The sequence below is a fragment of the Myodes glareolus genome, chromosome 12 (assembly GCF_982192425.1).
Source record: "Myodes glareolus chromosome 12, mMyoGla1.1, whole genome shotgun sequence".
Lineage (NCBI taxonomy): Eukaryota > Metazoa > Chordata > Mammalia > Rodentia > Cricetidae > Myodes > Myodes glareolus.
This window is the reverse complement of record NC_142037.1, coordinates 30,486,270-30,510,296: the sequence shown is the minus strand read 5'-3', so window position 1 is coordinate 30,510,296 and position 24,027 is coordinate 30,486,270. Positions and strand designations below refer to the sequence as shown.

Here is a 24,027-nt window from a genome sequence, read left to right as displayed (position 1 = left end):
TTTGGTCATTTTTGTCTTATGTGTATAGGTGTTTTGCTGGTGTGTACGTCTGAACCATATGTGTAGAGTGCCTGCAGAGGCCAGAAGAGGGCATTGGCTACCCTGGAACTGGAGTTGCAGATGGTCAGCTGCCATTTAGGTGCTGGGAATTGAACCTATGTACTCTGGAAGAGCAGTCAGTGCTTTTAACCACTAAGCAATCTCTACAGCTCTTTGATCATGGTTTTAAAAATAAAAATATTAAATATATTGGCCTTCAAGTCTCAATGTCAAGAAGCTTATACTCAGACCTCATTGTCTTGTTTTCATGGTATCCTTGTAATGCTGATGTTTTTTAAATTATAAGATATATGCTTAAAAAATGTTTTGTTTATTCCAGGGGCTACGTTAAGTATGAGACCTGCCCCTATTCCAATAGAGGACCCTGAATGGAGACAAACACCTCCTCCAGTCTCTGCCACACCTGGAACCTTCCGACTCCGGCGAGGGAGTAGATTTACCTGGAGAAAGGAGTGCCTAGCTGTTATGGAAAGGTACTTCTCCTATCGCTGGGAAACGCTTCCCAGACCAGTTTCATTTCCAACAAGTAATCTGAGGTGCAGATTCTAGTTCTATGGATGTAATAGACTTTTAGAATTGTTGAAATAGGAGAACTCACAAAGCTGGGGTTAGCGTTTATCGGCCTATTTGACTTACATACTATTTAATTTTGTCATGGGTAGCATAACAGTCTTTAGAGTTAATATTTTTAAATGTATATCTTTCTATTGTTTTGAAAAAACACTGTGAAGTCTTTATTTTCATCAGTGTTGAACTGTAAAGGAGCGCTCTGAGGCTCACTTTTCTGCAACAGGGAGACGATCTCAAAAGATGGGTCTCCAAAGGTTTAAAAATTTAACAAAACCCGATCCATATCTGGTTTTAACACTTTTTGGCAGTTTCATTTTCCCCATTTTTATAACACATTGCTGTATTTAGTATGTATTCTAATTGTCCTTTGAGTACCCTTCCACACACACTCCTTGCATAAGTGATACCTATCTATAGGACTCTGACTTGGTAGAGAGGTGGACAGACAGGCAGCAGAGTCATTCTTACCTAATCTGACCCCCAGTGTGGCATCCTGGAAAGAACACTTGATGAAGATTCAGAAGTACCAAAACCTGATCAGACTCTGATCAGGTCAGAGACCAAAACTGCATCTTCCTTGTCTCTAAAATGAAAATGTCAGTACCAGCAATATGTTATTCAGGACATTTGCCATCTCTCTTTCGCCTACTTCATTGCTGTTTCCCGGTACATCGACATCACTACCTGAATGAGGACAAGCTTTACAGTGTTGAAGTTCAGATGATGTAAGTGAAGTGACTAGGTAGCCAGAGTGGGGCTGTCAGTTACCCATGGCTGTGAAGTTCTCTCTCTCTCATAACCATGAATTTGTTTCTTCCTGATGACTGAAGTGAGCAGGGGAGACTCATGCTCTGGGAATCTGACTGCAGTCTGTTTCTTTTCTCTCATCTGGAAGTCTGGTTCTTTCTGAAAGTTTGTTTCAGATTTTTCATATAGAAGATGGGAATAAAAATAATGCCTACCTTAAATTATTCACAGCATTATATATTTTCCTCTGGGTACATGATAAATTTTGATATTATCTTGTGCCTAGAATGGGTTCTAATTATACTGATGATAAGAGTCAGTTAAATTTTTCATTAAGATATTAAAGTGCATTTATTACATAAAGTCAATATGAGAAAGGATTAAACATTGAGACCATGAATACAGTGGATTACATTCTCTGTATGTTTTAGGAATCGAACCTCAGGGACTCAGAGAATAGGTTTCCCTTTACTTCTGAATTGTTCTTTCAAGGCAGCAACATCTATACATGAATCACACGGACTAATTTTAGACAAAAAGATATACAACATTTTATCTTTTTGTAAGGGTCCTATTTAGTTCTAACATACTTTTAGTCTCAATTTTAATTAATGAATATCTTCACTTAGGACTTAGTTTCTTCTGGCTTCATTTCATCATAACCTGACACAGCTAAAGTGGGTGTGGCTCAGGCCTGAGTTCTCAGAAATGCTGAAAGCCTTTCAAAGCACTGAGTATCAATTGTCTAAATGATCTGCATCCTCCAGAAATGGAGATTTGTATTCTCAGAGGTGGAGCATGAAATCTCCTGGTCTTAGAGTAGCGTATCACACTTTTTGGCTAGACTGAATGTTTGAATAAATACATACATAGCCCAACCAAGTAAACCTTATTCAAATATGTTGGTATAGAATAAAAGTAAATACTATTCCATTCCTCACTCCATACAGGAAGATAAATTTCAAATCAATTAGGGAAGTGAATTCATAATACATAGAAGAAGAAAACATAGGCTATCTCTTCATAGAAGAAATCTTCTGGAAATGAGAGAGGTGTTTCCTGACTGAGCCTCCAAATCAAAAAGCAGAAAGGAAATGATGGACAGATATAAATGGAAAGAACTGCTGGGGTGAAACTAAGCAAAGTAGTAAAATAAATTGGAATAAAATATTTGCAATTTTTGTTGCCCTTAATCTGTAAAGAATTTCTAAATGAGATAAGGCCAACAGCTCTACAGAAAGATGTACTAAAGGGGGTGGCACAGAAATAATGCAGAAGCCTTTTAAGCACATACAAAAGTCCTAAAGTTATTGTCATTCTTGATTGGTTTTTCTTGAGACAGTCTCACTTTAGCCCTGGCTAGCCCTCAACACATGGCAGTCTTCCCATGCCAGCCTCCAGGTGCTGAATTTACAGGTATAAACCACTGCATCCTAGCCAAGATACTAACCTTGAATCGAGTGATTCAAATTCAAACTCCATTGAGATACCATTCTTCACCTGTCCCACAGGCAAAAATCACCAGGTTTGGCCAAGTTTTCTCTTGATTAGGCTTTAGAGAAATGGCATTCCGATCTATTATTATGGAAATGCAAAATGGAGCAGCTTCCATGGAAGAGAGCTAGGCAGTGTCAGGAGCCATTACTAATGGATTTGCCCTTTGCAACAACATTCCTGTTTCCAGAAACTTATACTGGGATATATACTGTCAAAGATATACTGACAGAACACTGACAACAGCCTGAATGTTGTCAGTAATGGTCTGGATGAATGAGTATGGAAAACAAAAGGCCATTGGCATGACTCGGCAGGTAAACACTTGCTGCGCAAGTCTGGCACCTGAGTTCAATCCCCAGAACCTACCTAAAGGTGGAGGGAGAGAGACACCTCCACAAAGTTGTCGTATGACCTCCACATACAGTGTAAATGCCCTTAAAACATATAAACAAACAAAAAATAACTTTATTGAGATAGAGCTCCCTTGTTGAAAGTGTTTATTTTAAAGCCCTGAATGTATCTATAGTCACACAACTATTACCACATTTACTCTAATTATGCCTCCAGAATCTTGGTGTCTAGCAGAAGTTACTTGCCTTTTCTCCCATCTCTTTTTAACTCTGTGTAAACATTAATCTTTGTACAAATTTACCTGCTGTGAACATCTTAATATTATAGGAAGCCAGATTAGGAGGCTGTTAGAATAATCTGGGCCTAAGTAATAAGGGCGTAAATTATAGTAAAAAGACAAAGGAATAAGATATGAATGGAAGGCATAGCTATCAGAAAGGAATTTGAGGAAAGACATAATATAACTCAGCTATAGGCTGAGCATGGGAATGGTAGCAGCAAGAGCCTAAGAGGAGATGGTCAGGGTGCTCACAAAGGAGCCAGTGTCTGCACCATTAGAAAATGGAAGAATCTTTCAGTATCCCTAGACTCCAGTTCTTGTTTATAAGATGAAGATTTGGGTGTAATGATAGAATAAAGGAAGATGAACTTCAGAATTAGACAAGGGTTGATTCTAGCCACTCACCCAACCTCCTAGTGAATTGTTGGGAATGTAGGGCCTTGATAAGTCTATGGAGATGAATATGAAGCAGTAGTAGAACAGTTATTGCTGAGAGTGTTTGTTTTCAGAGTAAGCCTATTCCGGCTAATAGGAAGTATGAAGTTACCTGGCATGACTCTCAGGAAGTTGTCATGGCGTTAGAAATGGGAGCACCATCATGAAGTTATTTTGAGCTCAAGCCTTGGGTACAGGTGATGTCTGGTTACATCTTTCAACTTACACAGTTTCTTCATGTTTTCCCCCAGCTAAATGTAGCTAGGGGGGAAAAAAAAACAAAACAAAGCCAACTCTTAAAACCCTGCTGATTTACCAACTTTAAATTCATGGTCATGAACATCAAGTAGCTCTTCAGTTCTGTCAAGCATGCATACTGCCTTCCTGGCCTCCCCCTTTCCTCTTAAAATTAGTTTACACCTTGTTTTCTCTCTGAAAACACCTCAACCTCTTTCTCTTGTCATGACCTAATTCACATTTTATTGAGAAAAGCAAAGCACTGACAGGAGACCGTCCAATACCTGATAGCATGTGCACACATGTGCAGAGACTATGTGTGTGTGTGCTTTCCTATGCCTTACCACACCCAAGGCATTTCAGGGATGTATTTTCCCCAGTACTTATCAGAGTACTGTGCTTACCGTAGACGGTCATGATGCTAATATTCTGAACGTTGCCTTTTTTTCTTTGCTGTCCTCTTGTATTCTCTATCCTACGCACATGAGTTTTCCAATAGTGACTTCCAGAAACATTGATTATCACAAGAGGCATTTCTATTTATAGAAATACCCAGAATAATCAAGTCTGTAGGAAAAGAACATAGTTATTTCCTCAGGCTGGGGAAGATAGAGCCCTGGGGGTCAGGAAACAGCTGAAGAGCACATTGCTTGTATGAATATACCAAAAGCACATTTCAGATATGTAAACTGCTTCACAAGTGAGTCATACCTCAACAAAACTACACATAAAAGGGGAGACACCATTAGGAGCATCCCCTGTCTACCCTCCACAGTTGATCCCCACTGCCACCCTTTCCAAATGAGGCAGCCAAGGCTCCGGGGGCTTAGATGACTTGCTAAGGCCATACAGTCCCGTGAAGAGCTGAGCTACATGTGTCTCTCTAGACAGTGCCTATTGCATGTAAGTCCTGTCCCTTGAAGAGAAAGCCATTTTCTTCTGGGTGTATACAGTGCTCTTAGCACATGCAATAGGCCTTGGTTAGCCCTGGATTAACATACCTTTTAGCCTTCTGTTTGGCTAAGAACATATAAGGGTTTTTATAGGAAAAGATGTAGCACAAACATTAAGAAAATAATTGATGTTGGGCCATAGGAACATGAGGAATCACAGGTTTATTCTATCTGTGTAGGTTGGTCGTGTTTCCTATTTAGAACAGTATTTGTTGTCTTAAGATTTGAGTATTTTAATAGAGAATTTAGGATGACATTAGATCAGTTACTTATTAAACTTTTGCTATATATTAGCACTAAGCTAGACTTACCTCAGTGGTTTATATATTCACAAGATGGAAAACATTAACTATGTTGCACACTTGAAAGGTTTATCTGTAGATAATATGAGACACATACTGGGATTTCCATTCCAGAAACCTGCCCCTTTACTCATTCAGTCAGTCATCTGCTTCCTGGTAATGAGGCAGTATCTGGCAGAGAGCTAAGAAACAGTCACAGTGGAAGAAGGTCATGAGCAGGCTGGATCTGGGTTCTGGAGGATTGCAGCCAGGCCTCCCGGTGCACTCTTTCCTATGCGTCTGTCGGGAATCTGGCCTTGGTGTTCCTTTAGCTTTGGAAACAAGTGTATCTCCGGAGTATTAGAGTCTGTGACTGGAATGCAGAGAATGAAACCTGGCTATTGTTCCTACCCCTGTTTCATTTCAAGGAAGAAGGTAAATGAAGCCTCGAAATCAGGCCACAAGCTCTTAACCCAGTTATGTAAGATGGGAAGAAAGCAACAACTTGGGGAACCTTGACCAGACTCAGGAATAAATGTGAGAGGCCTGGCAGTATCAGGTTGATGCAGTGACTGATCACCAGCTCTGGAGTCAGAGGTGTGAGAAAGTTACTTATGCTGTTACTTCTAGGCGAGTGATTGAATGCCTATATGTCATCGTGTCCAAGAAGATACAAATGAATGTGTCTGTGCACTTGGAGTTCTACCGTGTGTTTTGTTGTTGTTGTTGACCAGAATACCTATAGTATGCTGTTGTTCTTGGGTTGCTTTTGTCATGGTCCTCTTCTTTAAGTCATAGAAAAAAGACCAACTTAGAGCCCTGGAATTATAAGAAAAATGGTTTTTGTTCTTTTGACCTTTGAACTTAACAAAACAACTTTAAGAAGTTAATCTAGAATATTTTCCCCAGAAGCCAAGGAAGCAACACTGAACACAAGCCTGAGAGTGAGTGTCTCCTTCCCCCAAAATTCAAGTATCCAAAAATAGGTTCTTAGAATAACTGCTGTCGTGAGCGAAAATAGCATTGCAGCCACAGTACTATGGCAAACACAAATTAAATCAAAGCTCTAAACTTGGTGTCCCTGCCCTTAACCTGATGTGCGTATAATCTGCGTTTGAGACGTGTCTGACACACAGATGCATTTCACACAAGTGTCTTATTGCTTCCTGGGAGAATTAGTATGGAAGAGCCGAATCGGCTTATAAAGCATGTTTCTAGAATGTTGTTTGAGGGGTCTGTAATTTAATTCCCTTGGTCTTCAGCGTTTTGGAATTCTTCCCAGGACAGTTTGTGTTAATGCTTGGATTTTGGTGTCAGTTTCATCTCTGTCTCTTTTTACTTGTAGTTTTGGCGAATTCCTTGCTGGGAGGATTCAGGGAAGCCATATTTGCAGAAACTAAGCTCTAGTGCAGGCTGGCATAGCCTGGGTACTGTGAGCAGAGTCGTCCCTGATGGGCTCTGTCAGAAGACCATTTTCCAAAGATTTAATTTTATGTATCTCCTGATAGTTTGTTAATGCCTCCTTCAGCAATAGTCTTATAGAGAGAGTCCCTCAAATTCGGTGTTTACAGGTGTAGGATAATGAAATATCCTGAGAGGGTTATGATCTCTCATAATAAAGAATGGTAAACAAAGCCATTGTTCACCTCCCACCCACTTTATCAAGGTCTTCTCATTTCTTATAAAATGAGAAAACTGCAAACCCATGTCTAAATAGTAACTTAGAAAAAACTGATTTCTCTTATTTTTCTTTTCATCCCTAAAACTTCCTTTACAGTCCCAAGAATATTTTGTTTTATCTGTATTATATTGTTGCTGAATTGAATGAGCCTGCTAAGGAAAGTACCCCTTAGCTTCTGGATCTCAGGCAAGTTAGTAACATCGAGAGAAAAATGGAGAGTGTTTTTAGCTCTTTCCATTTAAGTGTGATTGCTTTTTACAAGTATCTAAGTCAGTAATGGTGAAGTTGTTAAGTGGAATGCCACACAAAGGACAGATATGACTTGGTAACCTTGAGGGAAGATGCGGATGACATGATGTGAAGCAGTTACGTTTTCATACTAAAACACGAGGCAAGGAGGAGTCATGGCGACTCAGGAAGCTGAAGCAGGAGGATCACCTATGAGATTGAAGCCAGACTGGGAAGAATAATGAATTCCAGCCTAGCCTGGGCTGCTGCGTGAGTCTCTGAGAAACTGATAACAATGAGTGATAGTAAAATGAAGCAACAGATACACGTGTACAGAGATAAAGATTGAGAGACATAGTACAACTTCACTTATTTGCTTTTAATGTTGGTGTTGTGTTTTTGTGTTCTTTTCTTTTTGTTTAATAGCTGATGATATAGTGATTAAGAACACATTGGTGTAGGTACCCTTAGGTGAGCCACTTGCCAAATGTAATGACTGCGGGCTAGGGAGATGTCTCAGTGGTTAAAAGCTGCTCTTCCAGAGGGCTGAAGTTCCATTCTTAGCACCCACATGGCAGCTCACAGCTGTCTATACCCTCCAGTCCACGGGGAGCCACCCTCTTCAGGCTTCTGCAGCACCGGGCACAAATATGGTAGACGGGCATATGTGCAGGCAAAATACCCCTACATAGAAAAAGAAAAAAAAAGATGATACTCATCTGTAGAAGTGCTGTGATTTCATGACTATGTTTACACAGTATACATGCCATGTGATTAATAGTTCATAATCTTCCTTTCACTACATGTTCAAGATTTAATTAAAAAAATAGAGCCAATGAGATGGCTTAGTGATCTAAGGCCCCTATCACCAAGCCTGACCACCTGAGTTAAGTCCCTCGTAGTCACATGTTGAAAGAGAGGAACTGACTCATGTAGGTTGACCTTTGACCTCTGCATGCACCTCCTCCCCCAAAATAAGTGAATAAATCTAGATAACAATAATAGTACATTAATAACTTTCATGGTGTTATGGTTTGAATAAAAATGGTCCCCATTGGCCCATAGTGAGTGGCTATTAGGAGGTGTAGCCTTCCTGGAGTAATTGTGTCACTGAGGGCAGGCTTTGGAGTCTCAGATGTTCAAACCACGCCCAGTGTGACTTTAGTGTCCGGATGTAGAACTCTCGGCTCCTTCTCCAGCACCATGTTTACCTGTATGTTGCTATGCCTTCTGCCATGATGATAATGTAAGCCAGCCCCAATTAAATGTTTCCCTTTATAAGAGTTGCCATGGTCATGGCGTCTCTCACAGCAATAGAACCTTAACCAAGGCATAGAGTACTTTTGTTGAATTGGAAATTTCTGAAGTTACTACTTTTCATATTTCTTAATCAATTAAAGTCTGCTTGGCCTTTCTTTTAAAATGAAAACAATCCAAACAGGACATAGCAGTGCCTACAAGTTGTTCCAGGTGCATGTCTAACTGGGACAAGAATGTCACCTGAGTCCAGAGTTCAAAGTCAGCCTGGGAAACAGAGACTTCATCTTTTTTTTTTTTCTTTTTCTTTTTTTGAGAAACGTGGGAAGAAGAGGTAGCCATTCACTTTTCTCTGTGGAACACTACATAGTGCTGAAGCATTTTGAAAAGCTCTGATCCTGTAGAAGTGAATGATGGGTGGGGCCCAGGCTACCCTCACACAAGAGACTGGCAGTCAGACCAGTGGGATGCGTGAAGTAATGTCAGGAGAGGAGACACTGCAGAAGCACACAAGCTGCTTGCTGTGGCTGTAACAGGATGTTTCCGTGGGTTGAGAGGAGGCAGGATATGCCAGTAGCAGGAGTGACGTGCTGTGAGCATGCGTTCACTCGGGCTAGAGTGGCGAGGGATCTTGCATCCTATAAGCTTGGCTGTCTCTGCATTTTGATTTGCGTCCATGCCGCAGTGAGTTCTCTAACCATATTCTTTGTCGTTATCCGTCTTCCAGGTTGTCTGTGCTGCCACTTTCTTCCCACATGTAAACAAAGTGGATGTGTTTGCTTTTTCAGTGCCAGTTATCCAAGATTATGGTTTGAGTGGCGATGATTTATAGGACAGCATAGGAATTGAAAGATTGAAACTAGTTAGCAGTCTTCCCAGACTTCCTTTCTAAAGTCAGAGCCTGACTAGACTCCCTTTTCTAGACATGAAAATAAGTAACTTGACATCCTAGCCACACTGACTCTTTAAAATCTTCTGATTCCCTCCCCCCATATTATAAAGGACATTGTTATAACAATTACAAAATTCAGTTTTCTCGCTGATTTGGTGTTAAGGTACATTGTCAAGATGGAGTTACAGACAATATCATTGCCAGAGAGAATTATTCCCATTTGCTCAGTGTGTTTTACCTGGCTCTTCAGCAGCATGCTTTATGTGCTGCAGGCAAGCATTCTGTTAGACCCAGCAGGCATATGAGGTACATGGCACCGGGCATGAGGGCTAATGGTTCTAAGTGTAGCTTGAGTGTGATTGAATGACGATGTAAGAAGACCCCAAACTTTAGCAGAGCCACAGACTGTTATCCCAGATCTGCTCCTCCAAACCTGTCAGGCTCAGAGGAGGGACAGAGTAGTACAGTATTTTGTGATTTTGTTCAAAATTTTAGGGCCTTTAGTTCAATTCAGAGAGAAGTAATAATGGGAAGATTTAAAGGTCCCACTTAAAGTGACTCAGAAATCACTTTCATTCCCTCAGTGTTGTCTTCCCTTTGCTTATGTTGTTGTTTTCCTTCACCCATAAAAAATGTTCTACGGTGGCGGAGTTGAAGCTCCTGAACGCTGCTCTGTAGTGAATGAGAATTAAGGCACATACCCTCTGCCTCCCTGAGATGGTTTTGCCATCAGCTGGTCCTCCCCCCTCCCTTCTGATGCTATCACTGTTCTAGAATAGGAAATGCTGGGTAATAAAGTAGACATTTTGGAATTAATAGGTACTGGAAGTTGAATTTTAAAATGAGTTTCTCCTCTTCCTTACCCTTGTGGAACACTCGAGTGGAGCGTGATGAGCCGCACCTCCTGCACCTCTGCAAAGAGAAGGAAGTTCTTAGCATTTATATGAGACAGCAGGAGCCTGGACATGACCTCATTTCAATCCATTAGACTATTTGAGGAAAAAAACAACAAAACTTTGCCACTTATTGACAAGTAAAGTTATCCCAATCCATTTCTCATAGCCAATAAGAAGATGAACTGTCCTTAAATGCATTTTAAATTTGGCAAATTATACTTCCTGGTTCCTTTCTGGTCAAACAGAAATAGCTAAAAGAGAAATTATCATGATGCTTTTGAGGTGGATTAAAAGTTTTCCCCGTTCTCTTGTGGATGCTTTGCCAGCAGTTGTTATTTTTAACAATGTTTGAACCCCTGTTTCTCAATAGTTCTTGAGCCGGAACAGACAGCCCCACGCTCCTCGTGCCATCCTGTAGCCGTGGTCTACACGGACATGAAACACAGCTCATACCATATTAACGAGTCATAAGAACCCGAACTTTCGATGTGTGAAAACTAATTGAACTTGTTGCACAAGTTCTAATTGGTCTTAATAATAAAAACCTGGAACCAGGTAATCAGGGTAAATGCTGAAAGATCAGAGAGACAAAGGAGCAAGCCACAGCCAACCCTTACCTTGCTAATTTCTCAGCTCCTCCCAGCCATGTCACTTCCTGTCTGTCTGTATAGACTTCCAGACCTCTGTGGTTAACTAGTGGCTATCTCCGCCCTCTGATCTTCAGACAAACAAAATATCGCCACATGAACTTACTGAAAACTCTGTGGGAAACGAGTGAGTGAGCTTCTTCTTAAGGTTCAGATACGCCAGTTTCTACCTTGTGTAAGTCCTGTGGGAGATACTAGGAGACACTATATCATCAGCAGGATCAAAGGAGGCCTTGGCTCTTGTTAACAGCGAGGGAAAAAGTTGTTAGTCCTAAGATCACAACTTACACAAGGGCTTGCTCATGAGGCTGGTAGGAGAGGAACTTGTGAGTCAGTGTTCTACATGACTGTCTTTTGGTTGAGGAAACTGAATGTATTGCTAAGTGTCATGGTACAAAATCCCTGGATGTGCTCTTTAAACTGTACTTGGAAGAAGACCTGTGCCATAGCAGTCCTGGTCATGATACAGTGCCTCCTACAAATTATTCTGTTCTATTGCTTTGGTGACATGCCAGTGGTTAAGAGCACTACCTGCTCTTCCAAAGGTCCTGAGTTCAATTCCCAGCAACCACGTGGTAGCTCACAACCATCTATAATGAGATCTGGTGCCCTCTTGAGGAAGAGGTCAGTCGTCCTCATCAACTTAGACCATGAAACCCAATATGGACAAGTTCAACAGAACCGCCATATATGGACTCTCCGTGCATGCTTCAGCACTGCCAGGGCATAGATTTCATTTTCATTCATACATTAAAAGTTCAGACTAGAGCTGGAGAGGTGGCTCAGCTCTTGCTGAAGACCTGGGTTTGATTCCCAGCTCACAGCCACCTCTAACTCCAGTTCCACCTGATCAGACTTCCTCTTCTGACCTCCACTAGTACTGCACACACACATGTAAAATAAGATAAATGAATATATTTTTCAAAAGCCCAGATTCTGTTTTCTGTCATTTTGCTGACTGGTCAACAAAATAGCCTTTCTGTTTAGTTATTACTTGGAAGTTTACTAACCTTGTGTACAGTTGCTCAGTAGCCTTTAGCTGTGGCACTGAGTAGTAACATGTGTTCCTTCAGGTATTATCAGAATTAATTTGGCTTTTTAAAAAAAAAAAAAAGACAGAATCCCCCTACAATAGCCCAGGCTGTCTTGAAACTAGCTGGTTTGTTGCCCAGGATGGCCTCAAAATTAAAGATCCACCTGACTCTGCTTCCTGGGAGCTAAGATTTAAGAAGTGCTCTACTACAACCTACCTTTTGTTGTTGTTTTTAAGGAAAAGGTTTGGGGGGGGGCTTGTTTGGTATTTTGTTTTGTTTGAGACAAAGTTCTCTGTAATTATTACTCCTTTAAAAGGTTGCTGAAGACCCCATTACCTACACTCTGATAGTTTGACTATCACTGAAAATGGTTATGAACCCAAGACACACGTAGTGGAAAGCGAGGCTTCAGGAGTACTGGGGAACTGCAGACTGGTGCATCCCGATTCTTTCTTCGCTCAATCTTGGCCAAAGGCTAAGATGTTACTGCAACCTCAATTCTTAAAGGTTTATGTACTTGGTTTGCTACTTATTGAGATGAGAGAAAAACAAATAGATTGATCCCAAGGAAAACCAGTTCTCATTTTAGGCTTAGACATTATCCTTTTGGCATGAATGTGCATTTTGCAAAAAGCTTGGTATTGATCCTAAGGAAGAAAAAAAAACATCCAGGAGACAATGAGTTGATCTGTATCAATCCTCTTTTGTTGGTCTTTGTATTATGATACATTATTGGCCTGGCAAGTATGAGAAACTTAATTCTGGATTACCTTCCAGTTCTCTCTTTCAAACCTACTTCCTATCAGTAAAGCAGGACAGAAGCCAAAAGGTGCAGCCACAGCCTGGCTGTAGGTGAAGCAGATTGAAGAGGAACTCACCAGCCCCAATGCCCAACAGTTTGTGAACGTTCAAAATGTCGCTTTCAGCTGACTTGCATTTCACTCACAATTGGTAGTTTCTCTAAAAAGTTTGTGGACAAGCAGACCCAAGCACCACCCTTTGGGCATAGCGTACTCTTTATTGTTAAAGCGGAGAGGTGACCAAATGCCTCAAAATTTCATGAACTTCAGTCAGGCCGCTTGTCGCAGGCAAGTGCTCTTTCCTCACTTTTTTTTTTTTTTTTTTAATGTGGTGGGAACTTGCCAGGTTTACTATTTGTTTGGTTTTGTTGTTGTTTTTCCAGAGAACTCCAGAAATATCACTATCTATATTGACTTGAATGTAAAATGTCCCTTGGGTTCATATGTTTGAAACCCTGGGCCTCAGCTTCTGGTGGTGTTCTGGAAAGCTTTGGAACTCTTAGGAGATATGGCCAGACTGAAGGAAAGGAATTTCTGGGGAATGGATTTTTGAGTGTATAACGTGGTCTAGCTTGCTGTCCTCCCTTTTGACTGGTCTCCTGGAATGTGAGCAAACTCCCATCATGCTCTCCCACCATGCCAAACTACCATGTCCCTCAAACCATGAGCCAGAATAAACCCTTTCTCCTTTAAGTGGCCTCTTTCAGATAACCTGTGACAGCAAAGAAAAAAGTGACTAATTCCTGGCTATCAGGGAGCAGGTGGTGCGTCCACCAAACGTCTAAGCATGGAATCTGCAATGAAGGGCTTTGCAACATGTAAACCTTGGAAGGCCACATTTTATACATAGTATCCATAATTCTCAGCCTTGAGGTTTTTTGTTTGTTTGTTTGTTTGTTTTGTTTTTGTTTTCAAACAACAAAAAAGAGCATCTTACTATCCTGATAGTTAGTTGGAAGCCTGTACCCTCTAATGTCTGCAGAGGTATTGATGCATGTAGATTAAGTGAACCCCACTGTAGACATAGGCTGGTAATATGTAATGATGGTTTAATCCAGAGTTTATTTAATCCTGTTTCCCGGGGAAGAAAGATGGGTCAGTGTTGTAGTTGTCCCCTGAGATTTTCTTTTTCAAGGAAGCAAAGCCCTTGGGTGAGATGCAGCTGTGAACCTGCAGGTAGCATGGGTCCCTCATCAGGGACTCCTGTGAGATTAGCAGGATCATGGGCTAGTTGATTCATCTTTGGGGGTTTGCATAGCGTATCTTAAATGAAATCAGAAACAGTTTCCTGTCTTTAGCTAACAATGGCCATTCCTGTTAGGACTTTGAGTAAATGAACTGAGTTAGGAAACCTGCATTACAAGCCATGTGACCTTGAATAAGGCAGTTCTTTCTCCTTCCTGGCTCCATCTATGAAATTCACGTTCTTACTACAAGTAGAAGATGCTGACCTGCTGATGTTTCTTTCCAGCTTAAAGGTCTGATTCCTTGTCAGGGTCTGCTCTACAGTCTCAACCGCATGCAATGGGCTGTGTTAGGACTTCAATGGGCATTTATGAACGATTTGCAAATTTGTCTTTTTATGTCTTTGATCTTTCCATAGGCTGAAACTAATTTTTCTGCTTAAAACTCTTTATTTTCACAAGCTTTTCCCTTGTAAAACTTTTAAGATACTGCCAAGCTGTGAAAACAGACAGCTCTCTCTGCAGCAGAACTCATTTATATTTTAGCTTTCCTCTTCACGTACACCTTTTAAAAGGTTGATGTGGGGAGAGCCGTTATTTATTTTGTTCTGCCTGTAGAATTAAAAATGAAGCCATCTGTAAAAAGGCATTAGTGTAGGAGAATGGGTTTTGCTTGCCGTACTCTAGTCCATTTGCAAAACACTTTTAAATGTTGCTAAAAGGTATAGGACAAACTAAGAAACTTTATTGTTTAATAATAATTATATAAAATTCCATTTCTCGCATAATAAGGTAGCATATTTTCCTTTCAAATATTGCATTTTGCATTATAAAGTTATTATATGATTAATATATAAATTGTGAGGAAATCAAGAAAATACAAAGTAGACAATAAGGCCCTTTTGTGCTATCACTAGCTGGTAATCATTAATGCTTGCTGTTTTTCAGTCCTATCTCTGTATCTTATGTACATATCTTTTTAAACAGAAGAGACTTATATCAGCGGTGCAATTCACTATTAACTATCATTACATAACCTTTTAAGCATAACTTTATTATGAATGCTACCTTGAGAATATGTTGTAATTTATGGACATTTAAGTTAGCAACTGTCTTTCTCCTCTGCATCTAACTTAGGATAAGATCTAATGAATTCAGGAAATTATGGCCATAGTGGACTTACTGCATAGCTGATTATGCCCCCATTTGTATACATGATGGGGCTAAAGTATATGGAGAAGCAGGTGGGTTGGATTTGAGAGAACCCTGCTTACTTGCTTGTTTGCTGTTTTGTTTTCTTGCTTGCTTGTTTTGAGATAGCAATTCATTGTGTAGCTCAGGCTAGCCTTGAACTGACATCCTCCTGACTTCAGCCTCAAACTCACAGCTAAATATGACCTTGAATTCCTTTTCTTCCTACCTCCACCTGGTGAGTGCAGGATTACCAGGCTGATCTCTACATGCCTGGCTCTTTCTGTATTTTTCTTGTTAGACGTTTTATTTATCTTGCTCTTAAATACATAGATCCTTTTTTAAAAAAATTATTTATTTATTTATTTATTTATTTATTTATTTATTTATTTATTTATTATGTATACAATATTCTGTGTGTGCCTGAAGACCAGAGGAGGGCACCAGACCTCATAACAGATGGTTGTGAGCCACCATGTGGTTGCTGGGAATTGAACTCAGGACTTTTGGAAGAGCAGGCAATGCTCTTAACCACTGAGCCATCTCTCCAGCCCCCGACATAGATCCTTTTGTGTTAACTTATTTAACTAGCTACTATTTATATCTGGGAAATTCTGATTTTTTAAAATGGTTTATATGTATTTACCATGTACAATATGAATTTTTAAATTTTTATTAGCATTTATTAATTTTGCAAAATAGTAGGTTTCATTATGACATTTTACACATATATAATATGTATGAAATTTTTGATCATCTTCAATCCCCTGTTAACATATTCTGCTCCCTACTCCCTCTCAACTGTTTCCCTTCCATCACCAAGCCCTCTTTCTACTTCCATGCATTATCTCTACTGGCTTCTTCTTTTTCTTTAATGATTATTGTTCCATGTGTATGTACATATAGACATATAAACAGCAACCTGCTGAGTTCATTTAGCATTGCTTACATGTGTATGTTTTAGGGCTGACCATTGGTATTCGATAACCAATTAGGGGCTCATTCCTGGGAAAAACTGATTCTCCCGATCTCAGCAGTCATTGATAGCTTCTCTTCTGGGGTGGGGCCTTGTGAGATTTGCCCCATCCATGTTGGCATGTCTGCTGGTGTTGTCATTGTTTAGGTCTTGTTTGGGCTGCCATATTGTTGAGATTCCACCGATGCAGCTTCCATATCATGTATAGAAGACAGTCTCATGGCAGACAGTCTGGTCCTCCTTGGCACTTGCAATCTCTCCACCCTTCATCCTTGGTGTTTCCTGAGTCTGATGGATAGGGGCTGTGTTACAGATGTCGCAGTGGGACTGGGCAACCCATCAGTTGTTCTCTGCTTTTTGACCAGTTGTGGCTTTCTGTAATGGTCTCTCTCTCTCCTGCAAAAAGAAGCTTCTTTCATGAGGAATGAGAGCTACATTTATCTGTGGGTACAAGAGTAAATACAGGGAAGGCAGAAAGTGATTATATTGGTTTGGTAAAGTAGCTGTAGGGGTTCTGGGGCTATGTTGTCTCACCAGACATGGGTAATTGGCTATGATTCCACTATCAGACATGAATTCCCTCCCACTAAATGGTCCTTACGTACAGTTACATAGCTATTGGTTACCAACAAGATATAAGTGCCACTATTGCACCTTTGGGGATAGCTTGCCATTCTGATCATTGTTGTGGTTCATAGGTGCCTCAGCTGGGCAGGACTGTTGATTGCTTTTCTGCCATGGCAGCTTGCATAGCACTTTTCAGTACTATGAAGCCTAGTCTTCAGGGAGCATGCTTCTGGGACAGATCCAGCTCCTGAGTCCATAGGGTTTTCAGCAAAAAAGGAACTTACTTCAGAGCCTGGGAAACAACTAAGTTCAACTACAATACACTGAATTGTTTTTGGGAGTTGCTTAAATTTACTGAACAACAACTTAAAAGAAAGTTTCTCATACCTGGTTTTGTGTGTGTGTGTGTGTGTGTGTGTGTGTGTGTGTGTAGCACATGTGTGCGTGCACACACACACTTTTATATACATATAAATATATAATTGTGGGTAAACATAAAATAATGATTCCTTCATTCCTCTCTCGCAATATTGTCCACAACTGCCACCACCATTCTCCCTTCATGCTACCTGCTTGCTATCTGCTATTCCCTCTCACCTAGCAACCTTGGACTCAAAGTCAGAAGACTTGATCTAGTTAGTTCTGTAACCTTGGGAATGCAGCTTATACTGTACCATTTCAGATGACTAGTTAGCAATCTTCAAGACCCATGACTGCCACAAGACCAGGCTCAGTGATGGAGTCATATGTACAGCAGAGTTCTAGCTCTACCCTTCTCATTTCTCTCTGGCCCCAGACTGTTTTGTGGAAACTTTTAAAGGTATGATCAGTCTTAGAAAAACGTTGATATCTTTGAAGGAAAGGTAGAATATTATTTAATGATTTGTAAGTGCATGGGAAAAGTATTAGAGCCTGTAGCAGAGACAGATCCCTCCTTTGGGAGGGCTTTCCCATCTGCCATCTCTGGCTTTACCCCATAGTATAGAAACAAAGAAATGAAAACATTTTAATTGTTTTATTGCTAAAGATCATTTCACACATAGATGCTCTTAAATAGGAGGTGGAACAATTAAACTTCATAGCATGAAGGCTGGTTTAATGTTAATGTCTTCTGAAGAAACTCACACAGAATTTTGGGTAGTAGGAAACAATCCTGAAAGCTTATTCTGGATAACTAAAACAGTGAGATTGTAGATCTCTGCTGCAGAGGTAGCTTACATGAAGACACAGAGGGAAATGTTCGCAGATGGCGTTAGCTCTTCTTAGGGCTGGTCTCTGTCTTTTCTGCAGTCTCACCCAGACACAAAGGGAAGAATTTCCTGGCTTCAGTTCCCAGGGGCTGAAGTGTTACTGAAATGGAAGTGCTTAAAGAGCATTGCCATTTGTGCCCAGCTCATGGCTTCTTGTCTCATGCACATTATTTTGCCACTTTTCAATTCTAACTCTTTCCCATCATCATATAGCAAAACAGTCATTTGGCTTCCCTATGGGAGGCTTTGCACTGGTCACTCACTGACGATGTCCTCAGTGATGCGCAGTGTCCTCAAAATTTGCCGTCACTTTATGTTGTTACCCACGGGCATGTGCATACATTTCTCCCCCTTTTGTTTATTTGAATGTCCAGGGCTGTAAGCATTTTCAATAGAAAGAAGAGTAAGGTTCCAGCATTTGATTTCAAGTCTCCTTTAGAAAGAATAACCAAGATCTCCTAAAGTAGAAATGTTCTTTGTTTTGTTTTGTTTACAAAAACCAAAGCAAACAAAAAACAACTAAAAGCCAAAGTGCTGGGAGATGAATGTTGAATCGTTCTATAGGGTTGTCATAGGGCGTATGGGTACCACCCCAGGGACTCCCACCTCTATCTCCAAGCCTTACCCCACATCTTGCCTTCTTAGTTACAGCCACAGGTACACACCTGGCTTCTGGTGCTCTATAAAAATAGCTTTGACCCTCAGATGTCACTACTTTAACCCATTCTCCAAGACACCTAAAGAGTTGGTTCCACTCTGCAGTGTGGACTCAGTCTTTCCTCCACATTGATCTGCTGCCCCATCTCAGGCACCTTGCACTCAGCCTGGGTTGTGTGTCTTCCAGTCTCAGAGTGCTGCAGGCTGCTTTAGGATTCCTTTCCTCTGCCTCTCATCGTTTCACTATGCCCAAACCTCTGCCCTGGAAGCTCTGCTCTCTCCTTGAGAGCCTGTACAACTGTCAGCTCTCATCTGCTACGGTCTGCTTGCTGTGCCTGCAGCCGCTCTGCTTCCTTTCATAGTTCTCTGTTTACCTCCGTCTGCTGACCACACTGGCAAGTTTTGTCTGGTTCATCTTTGCCCGCCCTGAGAGTCAGCTGGTAAGTAGAAACTGGGACTTTGTTTGGGGGTGATTAAGAAGTTGTAGACATTAGCCTATGTGCTGACTTCCTTAATGGTCCAATTTGGTCACATAGTACTAAAAGGAAACACTATTCTGATGTAATTATAGTCATCTATGTCTCCATTGCTGAAACCACCAGCATACCTGAAGGAGATACTGTGGAGCCGGCTGGGACCCTGAAACTCTTTCTGCTTGAAGAAATTATGCTGGTTCCACCAGAAACCTTGCTTGGAGCCTCTGCTCTCTGCTCACCCCAGATTCTTTCTTACATTCCTTAATGCATTTCTTGCTCACACGTCTTATTCACACATTTGTTAGTCTTGTGCTATGACCAACCAGACTCCCTTTGTGAGTAATTAGAAACACGGTCGTTTTCTTCTTTGATGCTTCTCTTTTCTCTAAGCAAATTCCCTCTAACTGAGCCTCTAAGGGGAAAACCCGGGGTTTTTAACATAAGACTAATCAATATAGTGTGGTCCTAGGTCTGTACCTTACTGCCCAAGCGGGGGATCAGGTTCAAGTTCCTTATATATTTTAGATTCAGTCATTGTGGCAGCACGATAAATAAAAACCCAGAGACAGAAGCTGGGGTTCAAATCAAAGGTCAGAAAAGCAAAACAGCAGCCTCTGATTCTTAGTTCAAAATGGTGCTCCTGCCTCCAGGAATCTTAGAATGAGACTGTGTGTGAGAACTGTCTCCTCCCATTTTATATTCCTCTCTAGGGCTGGGATTAAAGGTGTGTGTCACCACTACCTGGTCTGTAAGGCTGGTTGGTGTGTCTGTTTTACTCTCTGAACTTCAGGCTAGCTTTATTTATTAAAATACAAATGAAATATCACTACACTTTGTCAGACGTTTTCTCTGATTCTGTAGCTTGTCTCTTCACTTTGTTGTTACTTCCTGTTGTCCTGGGGTCTTGTCCAGGAAATCCTTGTTCATTTTGATGTTCCAGAGTACTTTAATTTTCCTTCTGGTGCTCTTTTGGCTTCAAGTCTTATATTTAATTTTGATTTGAATATTCTTTTAACTGGTGGTGTTCAGTTCATTCTTCTGCTTACAACCAAGGTTTTGTTAGACTGGTTGGAAACTGGTTGCTAGCTAAGACCTAAGGTCCCCATGAAAAAGTGATGGGTAAGACCTGACCCATCATCACAGGCTAACCTCATCTCCTGTTGAAGAAATGATAAGTGTCAGACATGAACAGATATTGGAATCTTATCAAATTCCCTTTGTGCGCCCAGTGAGATGATCGTATAGCTTTTGTCCCTCACACTATGGGAGGCTGTGTCATGCTCAGGGATTTGTGCATGTTTAACCTCTTATCCCTGGGATGTCTCTTGGTTGTGATGAATAGTCTTTTTAATGCGCTCCTAGATTCCATTTCCAGGATGTTAACTGAAGGGTTTTTGGGGTTTTTTTTGTTGTTATTGTTTTGTTTTGTTATTTGTTTTTTCTTTGTCATCTGTGGTCACTAGGGTATTGGGACAGTACAAATCTTCTATAATGAATTTAGAAAAACTCTCTTCAGATTTTGAAATGATTTATGAAGAATTAGTGTTAATTCTTTAAATGTTATCCAGAGCTCAGCAGTGAGATTAAGCAGAATATTTCTTAATCATAAACAATAGGGCTGGTGTTATGACTCAGCAGTTAAATGCATTGTCTGCTCTTCCAGGGGCCCAGGCTCAATTCCCAGCCCCAACATGACAGACAGCTCACAACCATCTGTAACTCTAGTTCCAGTGGACCCACGCCCTCTTCTGACCTCGGTGCACAGACATAACATGTTGGGCAAACATTCATACATATAATTTTTAAAAACAATAGCAACAGTTTTTTTAAAAGAGGAGGAAACACTGCTTTTTCAAAAATATGGCTTAAATTATATGAATAAATTATCCTTTTCCTGAGGTCTTGATTTGAGAGAAGTTACTCTCTTTACTCTGATCTTCATTGTATGCACTTAAATCCTGGAAATACAGTGTAAAAGAGAACTCTAAAACTTTGAGTTAATAGAAAACATTATGCCAGGAATAACTGAAAATTTTAATTTAGCTCCCAAAACCAGTACGGCATTTTTTTGTTAGTCACTGCACCACAATGCTAATGCCTTCTACCTGATCCCAATCCACTTTAGAGCATGAATTGTCTACAGAATTGTATTAATTATCAAACTGGTTCTTAATTATTTCAGTGTTTCCCCCAAGGTCCTTTTGTTGTAAAAATGTGTTCGTTCACTTCGAAAACCCTGCAGAGAATTCTGCAAAGCACATTATGGAAGCCAGCCGTGTCAGCAGCATTTTATTTCCTGCTCTATGTGTCGTTCTTGCTTGGCAGAGATAAAGGCCTCTGACAGCTCTGTGTGTTCTGTGTTGGGCTTAGCCGTACATGCCTGTGACCCCAGTGTCTGTGAGACAGCTGAGGTAGAGTCTGGTCTGGGTTTCAGTGCTTTCCTGTGGATGAGGAGAAGGTACAAGACGGAAGAGCTGTGAGGAAGGAGCAGATGAGTTCCTATAGGATTCGGTTGGTAACGAAAACTCATTTCTCAGGCCATTGGCATTGGAGGAAGGCAAAAGGCAGGTGTGCTGGCAGGAGACAGGCACAGGCTACTCCCTTTCTTACTTATATGGGGGTGGTGAGTCAATCCCAAGCCCCCATAGTAAACCTTTGAAAATATTTGAACCTAAGTAATGTGTCAGGAATATGAATCAGTTGTGGTCTTTCAGGTTATTTGGCCAAAGAGTTATAAGGTATACTGACCATAGAGTTGTCACTCACATGGAACCTTAGGTCTTACCAGCCACTGTTTTCCATCCAGTCTGACAAAGCCTTAATTGTAAGGCACACTTTACTGTGCACGCCAGTGAGAGAGGAAAAAGCAAAACAATATTACCCGTTAGGAGATGTGTCCTGATGTCGAGGGTCACAGTGATGAAATGTGCATCATGAAATCAGTGAAATAAGATCTTTACATTGGTACAGAGAAAAGCTGAGAAATGCAAGAAAGAATTTGAGAAAATGAGCGGAAGAGGGGATACAATTAAGGACAAGTAGAGAAGTTGACCTTGAAAAGGAGAATGATTTATGTTTCCTTGGCTATGGGAAAAGAAATAAATAATGGCCTAGAGAAGTTTAGCCGTTCAGAAGCTAAGAAATCTAGCAAACCAATAACCGCGAAGGCAAGGTCATCTGCAGAAAGAGTGACAGTGGTGGCTTTGAGGGCTTGAGACTTCAGAGTGGGAAGGTTTCAGAGGAATGAGTCATGAAAGAGTTCCATCAGAAACAAAGGGACGAGTTCAGATTGCAGAGGAAGGAAACCTCTTGGCGCTGTTGTGTGGTGTTCGGGAACACTTGGTCCTCCGAGGAGGACGGGAACAAAAGGGAAGGTGCTGTGCAGCGGGAGATTTGCAGGGCAGGATCACAGAACAGAAAAACTCATCAGTACAATTCCCTTCCTCTCAGACAAGTTTGGCTTGTCTGTCATTTGGGCAAGAAGTTAAGGGCTGCGACTAGACGTAGTAAACATTTATTTTTTACTTAGGAGAGGAGAAACAATTACAGGATTAGTGATTGCTGGAAAGATGAAGGCTAAAGTTTGCAGAGATGTAGATCAGGAGGAAGCTGACTGGAGAATTCAGAATTTAAGGTCATGGAGGGAGAATTCAGAGTGATATGTTTGGAGGCGTGTTCTCTTCCTATAAAGCACAGGTGGAATCATGTTCCTGCTGTATGAAAACCTCTGGTTTTCAATGGATGGCCCTTCATTCCTAGAGGACAGAGCGAGTGCATTGCCAGCTGTCCCCTCTCCCTCTGAAGAAGTGATCGGCACTAGCACTGATCTCATCGCACCGTCCTGCGAAGCCCGTGCTCTTAACACTCTGCCCCCCTCGGTGCCCAGGGATCTCGTGGTCTCATCTGCCATCGCCTTCAGTCCTCAAGACCTAGCTCAGACTTCCCTGTGACATCTTTGCAGACTCCTCCCACAAGCGTGACCACACAAATCCTGTGGCCTTTCACCACAAGTACATGATGCGGGAGAATTGTCTGTATTCTGTCAATCGCATTTTAATAACTGGGCGGGACAGATACACCAACAAGCCGGCCTTCATGTTACAAGTACACTTACGTATATCTTTCTGTCCCAGTAGATTGTGAGCTCCTTGATTGGGGTAAATGAGTCAGCTGGGTGATGTTTCAGATGTTAGTCTGTGTTCCGGTTACCTGACTGTCATATTGAAGTTTGGCTCTGAGTCTGCTCCATGGGAAGCTGTGCTGCTGCCACGGCCTAACCAAAAGTTCAATCAAACACAGAGACCAGGACAGCATGGACATGGAGCAGCCATGAGCATGGTAGCTTGGAAGGGTCTGAAAATGAACACTGGCACTCCAAGGACCATGCAGGAGGAGATGCTTACACCAAGGGAAACAGCAAGGACCCATGTGGAGCATGGTCAGAGACAAGGGTGGGAGCATATGGCTGGGAGGCTTATGTTTCAGAAAAGAAGATGGAGAAGCGAGGCAACAGCTTTACCCAAACTGAAGTGAAGGTGTGCTGTCCGTACAGAGACCTCGAGGGAGGTCAGGCTTTTAAGGAGGAGAGGGACCTCTGAGGCATTTGGGCAGTGAGTGGTCTTTCTGTCATTGCTGACTGGCTGCTTTCCAGGGAAAGGAAGAAGATTTGGTAGGTACTAGAATTCAGTAAAGGTCATTGCCTGATTGTCAGCATCCAGGCTCAAGGCATGAAAGCTCCCTTTTTCTGTAAGTTCATAGATGTCAGAAAAAGTAGCACTAATAATGGCATTCTGTTTCCACCTACATTTTATGAGTCTGCCCAGTCTAACAACAGATTTAGCAAGCCTCGTGTTTTAACTATTGTTGAGCCAAAGTAATAT

At 41.2% G+C, this 24,027-nt stretch overlaps 1 protein-coding gene across 18 annotated transcripts in view; it reads left to right on the top strand.

Moving 5' to 3' along the window:
• The window catches only part of Hmbox1 (homeobox containing 1), a 156,125-nt gene that overhangs the window by 95,298 nt on the left and 36,800 nt on the right, over positions 1–24,027 (top strand). For all 18 annotated transcript variants that reach the window (XR_007229382.3, XM_085698649.2, XM_048421809.3 and 15 more), the window contains exon 6: positions 380–533. Coding sequence is in view for 17 of the 18 variants with exons in the window: in XM_085698649.2 (XP_085554775.1) it covers positions 380–533 (154 nt within the window). In the remaining variant the exon portion in view is untranslated. The remainder of the gene's footprint in view (positions 1–379; positions 534–24,027) is intronic.